The sequence below is a fragment of the Olea europaea genome, chromosome 4, assembly GCF_002742605.1.
Source record: "Olea europaea var. sylvestris chromosome 4, O_europaea_v1, whole genome shotgun sequence".
In the NCBI taxonomy this organism is placed as follows: Eukaryota; Viridiplantae; Streptophyta; class Magnoliopsida; order Lamiales; family Oleaceae; genus Olea; species Olea europaea.
The window spans coordinates 8,291,127-8,296,443 of NC_036240.1; the positions used below are offsets into that span (position 1 = coordinate 8,291,127).

The following is a 5,317-nucleotide window of genomic DNA, read 5'->3' on the forward strand; positions in this document are numbered from 1 at the left end:
ATATTTTAATAAAAAGTTATTGCAATCATGTGGATAATTACATTTATTTTCCTTCAAAAAATTGATTTTTTACCACCCCTCGTATTTGACTTCTTCTCTTATAGGTGGATCCATTTTTCTTATAATAGTCAAAAAATCAATTTTCAAAATCACTTCCAAATAGACTCTTAAAAAAAGAAATTATGAAACGATTTATTTTAGCAAAATTACGAAGGTAGACAGTTAAAAAAATATTCTTGAAATATTTAGTGGACAAGACGTCTACTATTTGTATGGGAACTTAGATTCCATTCATCTTTTCTCCATGAAAGATTGAAACTTGATGAGTAAGTGGGTGTCCCCAACGATTCCATGTGTTCTTTGAATGGATATTTGTTACCAGAATCTCTTTTGCTTTACACAATTATATCACTCAAAAATCAATTATTTTTTAATAGTCACTACGTCAGGTCGTGTTACTAATGTTTTAATCTCTCTTTAGATGCAATTTCAAGGTAAATATTTACCCTAATAATGCATGGTAGTATAATTTTGAAATTGAGGATGAATAGAGCTCGGTCGAATGATTTACCGTCGATTTTTAACACTATTTATTTTCAAATTTTACATTCACAACATATTAAGTGGAATGTTTATCTGCAACAACGTAAGATACCTTACGTTATTGCCAAGTTTTAATATTCAAGTAAGATATCAACTTTAAAGTAGCTATGGATAAAAGAAATTCCAAATTACTTTTGGCCATGAGAAGACTTATAGATAAGGCAGTTCAGTTGCACCATTCAAATGTTATTCGGAGATGCCATTTCATTCAAACTATTTGACTTGACCCCTTCTTTTTGTAGTCAAAAGGATATAAACAAGTGGCTGAATCATTAGCATGAGAAACTACTAAGAGCATGTTTGGGATGGTATATTTCATAGGCATTGATCTGTTACATGTGAGCCCCATCAGACCATATTAGGGACGAAGACGCAATTTGCCCTTCGTCTTGCAAGTTTCCATTAATAGTCAAGAAAAAGGTCGTTTTCTTCATTTAGTGATTTGAAGGAAAGTGTCTCAAGTAAAGACATTAGTCATTGTTCTACTGTACATAATCTCAGAAGGCTTGTTTGGTGTCAAATTGACTCCAAATGCAGGATAATTATCTTATTCTGGCGATGTTTTACTCTCACCAGTGCAATATTGCTGCTACTGTTAGTTTCCAATGTGCAAGACTTTGTAGTGATCCTGGAATGTGAGGCAAGTATCCCTTTCTCGAACACATGAAAAGGAGCAATAGCAACGACATCCTTGTGCAGAGCCAATGCTTGATTTTCTCCAAGTGATATAGTGATAATGTCAACACCGTCGGCAATAGCATCATCGAAGGCAGATAGGTCACCATAGGGACATGAACCCCATAAAAAAGACCTTCTTTAGGCCTAGAAAGGGAATTTTACACTCAAAAGTCAAGTTGATTTGAAGTCAGACATTGATTCTGATGGTCATACGTACATGTTTAGTAGATCTTCTGTTGAAATAGAACTATCACGCGACCAAAATTTTTATATAAGCAGACTCCTGTGGATCCATAAAATTTCGTGTCTCCTCTTTTTTGAACATTCCTTAAAAACACATAAGACACTCTTGTCATAGGAAGAATCAAGTCCAATGAATCACAATATTTCCAGCCACTATGGAAGTTGTATAATCACCATGACCAACAATGTCTCGCGCAGATACATCTGAATCAATTGAAGAGTAGAACCAAACTACAACAATCTTGCTGCAAATCCATCTCAAAAGTTAATTGCATCAATATTAGTCTATAATATATCTTGCACATGAAAAAATCGAGTTGAGATCCTTCTTATGATACTTCGGCACATCACCGGGAAGATGCCAATGAGTAATATGTTTGAGGTGTCAAAAAAATGTGTTGATGTCTTCCCATTTGCGGAGAAGACACCATGTGTCAAACTATCAATAATGTCTCGAAGGATTGCAAGTTTGAAACTCCAAATCTGGGCTCAACTCGAAGAAAGCCATAAAGCATCTGGAGGGGAAAGAAGCATTACTTGTTTTATATTCGAAATAACCATTTAATGATTGTCAAAATAACTCGAAAAATGCATAATTTTTTTTTATACTTCCTTCTTCTCAGCAAACCCCTAAAAGAAAGGTTGTAATCCCTTGCTACATTGCAATACCTCAAATTTTCGTTCTTAAAATTTTCAGTTTCTTTCGTAAAGGAAACTATACTCATCCAATCATAAACACGGAGTTTCTCCAAAATTCGATTCTTTCTCGGTATGCACTGGAACTCAACAAGATTGTCATCAAGGTGGTGTTGATTTCCTATTATTACACAACGGCATACATATTATTCATTCCATTCATTGCATGGAAGAAAATGTGTAATAAACACAAATATACTTCGACAAAAAAAAAAAGAAAGCAGCACGAAAAAAAATGCCACAATTATCATAACCCATCTTCGATTTGTATGGTTACATGATGAATTTTGAATGTTTTTTCACAGTATTCCCTAATGGATTGCAGGATCTCATTTGGACTAGCTCCAGGTTCAACGACTACATGACAAGCCAGTACATTCTTTCCAACTGTTATGGCCCAAACATGCAGGTCATGAACATCATTCACCCCTCTTATAAGTTTAAGGCCATTCTCAACACAAGCAATATCAATCTCAGTTGGTGCCCTTTCCATCAAAATAGAAAAGACGTTTTTAAGCATGGGGAAGGTGGTACATAGAGCAATGACGGAGAAGATGATTGTGCAAAGCAGATCAACCACTAACCATTCTGGTTTGAGCCATATGATGGAACCCGCAATCATTACCCCAACAGATTGAATGAGATCAGTCACGAGATGCAAGTAAGCCCCTTGTATATTTATGTTTGCCATTTCAGCGTAATTATGAGTAGACGAAGCTACTAGTTTCATGCGTTCTTCTTCATTTCCAGCACATAATACCTCCGGTTTATGATGATGATCTTCGGGCTCACAAGCATGGTGCTGGTGAGAATGGGAGTGGTGAGAATGGTCATGACCAAGCCATACTACCATGAGAAAGTTAACAACGAAACCAAATGCAGCAACTGCAAACATGAGATTCCCGTTCACCTTTGTGCTTTTGTGAATGAGTCTATTGATTGCTTCGTAGATCAAAGTTCCAGAGATGAGCCATATCATCTGCACAGATAAAAGGGCTCCTAACACTTCAAGACGATTGAATCCAAAGGAATGCTGTGGTGTTGCCTCCCAACCGGACACCCACACCGTGAAGAGAGAAATGGAGAATCCAACAATGTCAGAGAGCAAGTGAGCGGCATCAGTGAGAATTGTGAGGCTGTTGGCTTTCAGACCTCCAACAATCTCCACTACCATGATCAGTGCATAAAAGACCATGAGCCCAGAAAGTTTAGCCGTTGTCTTTGATCGTTGTACTGCATCCATCTTATTCTGTTCTTGCTTTGAGAATGAACAAGTAGGGCTGCAAGAAAACTGCAGTTTCTGGGGGAAGCCATTGACTCCATTGAAGACTTCCGAAACATCTAATTCTAGATGCTGTAATTCTGTTGAGTCAAAATTCCCCCGTTGCTCCATCTGCCAGAATAAGTTGCATTTGAAGCAAGTTATTTCCTAATGTTAATTCTTTCAAAACAATACAAAATCCACTGTCATGTTATAAAATCCCGTCACATAGTACCAACTTGATTTATACATTTGCAGCTCAGTTATTAGTATATGTTGTTCTCCCTTTCATACACTCTTCATAACCCTGATGACTTCTATTCATCTAGATCAAATGAAAAGCATTCTTCACGCACCAAAAGTTTTCATTCTAAAGCCATTTAGCGTTTTGCTCATAAATGGTGTTTGGTTTTTTAAATAAATATCAGTTGCAGCCCCTGAAATTTGACATATACAACAAACAATGACGACAAAAAACTATAAACAGAAAAGAATGTGTATAAATTTTGTATCAACTACATAAATCCTCTGTTGTTTCATTCGATTCAGCACTACAAATACTGAAAAGTCTAATCAAGTCATATCTTTTGCAACCACATCAAGTTGTGTTAATTTTGATATTAATGAATTCATGCTTCAAAAAAAGGAAATTCTCCGGTGAAAACAAAACTTCATAAATGGGCAATTTATAGGTCACTAAGCAATAATCCAAAAGCAGATTGACATGACATAAACCCGTATTCCAAATCAATTAGTTTAAGATACAAAACATTTTCTCAAACCATTTAGAAATCAAAGATTGCTCCTTATAACATTCCAATTTCCTCAAGCCTCAAAATTTACAGAAACAGGAGTTTGAGATCCCTAAACATCGATCCATTTCCTAGAATCCAACGATTGCAGTGAATTTCAGTGAATGCATATTTAATCTTAGTGTCATCCAAAAAACTTAAGATTTTCTAAACATGAATAAAATCATATGTATAATAATATGGGTACATATGAATGCAAAAACATGCAAGGTGAAGAAGGAAAAAAAATCCCATTTTAATGGAGAACTGCGTACCTGTTTCATAAATGGAAAAACATTCCGATCAAATGAAATAACAGGAAAAGGGATCAATGAAAAAACGGAAACCAATTTCTGATCGGAAGAAAATTTAACTGGGAGCTTTAGGGTTCTCAAATTCCCTAATAAAAAAGAATCCAGGAAATTAAAGCGAAAATTCGAATATTGAACCTTTTTTTGGAAGGGTCGAAGGTGTCAAGATTCCGCCTTGACCTCTTCTTCCATAAACCCTAAATTTGAAAAAGTCGAAAAAATGGTCGTATACTTGTATTTGAATATTGAAGCAGGCCATTAAAGCTAGAGTCTATTCCGCCAATCGAGGCAACTCGTCTTAAACTATTTATAGTTAAATGATTTTTTTCTAAAAATAGATGATATATGTTCATTTGCTTAGATTTAAAATATATGAAGATTGTCGTTCATATATAGCCCTTGTTTCATTTTCGTTATTTTTAAAATACATATTTTTCTTTTTTATTTTCAATCACATGTTATTAAATAAAATAATATTATACGTAAATTCAAAAAAAATTCTTTATCTTTTAACCATATATTTTTTATTAAAATACTATTCCAAAATATATTTTGAAAAAATAAAAAATAGGATTCAAACAAGCTCATGAATAAAACGTACCAATTAAGCAATGACCAATTAACAACACTATCGATCATGAAATGCTGAAGTTTTGAACATTCATCAATGTTCTGGCCATTCACTTCCAATCACCCTATTCTCATCAACACCAACCCTCCAATGTTATGTGAGG

At 34.8% G+C, this 5,317-nt stretch overlaps 1 protein-coding gene across 2 annotated transcripts; it reads right to left on the reverse strand.

Moving 5' to 3' along the window:
* Positions 1-2,316: 2,316 nt before the first annotated feature.
* On the reverse strand, positions 2,317-5,317 carry LOC111393508 (metal tolerance protein B-like). Of its 2 annotated transcripts, none has more exons than XM_023019067.1 (2): positions 5,185-5,317; positions 2,317-3,613 (listed from the first exon to the last, which is right to left on the reverse strand). In XM_023019067.1, the coding sequence occupies exon 2, from the start codon at positions 3,611-3,613 to the stop codon at positions 2,468-2,470; it is 1,146 nt and encodes a 381-aa protein (XP_022874835.1). In that variant the 5' UTR covers positions 5,185-5,317; the 3' UTR covers positions 2,317-2,467. The 2 variants fall into 2 exon arrangements, with proteins under 2 accessions (XP_022874835.1, XP_022874834.1); XM_023019066.1 differs by lacking the exon at positions 5,185-5,317 and adding an exon at positions 4,548-4,871.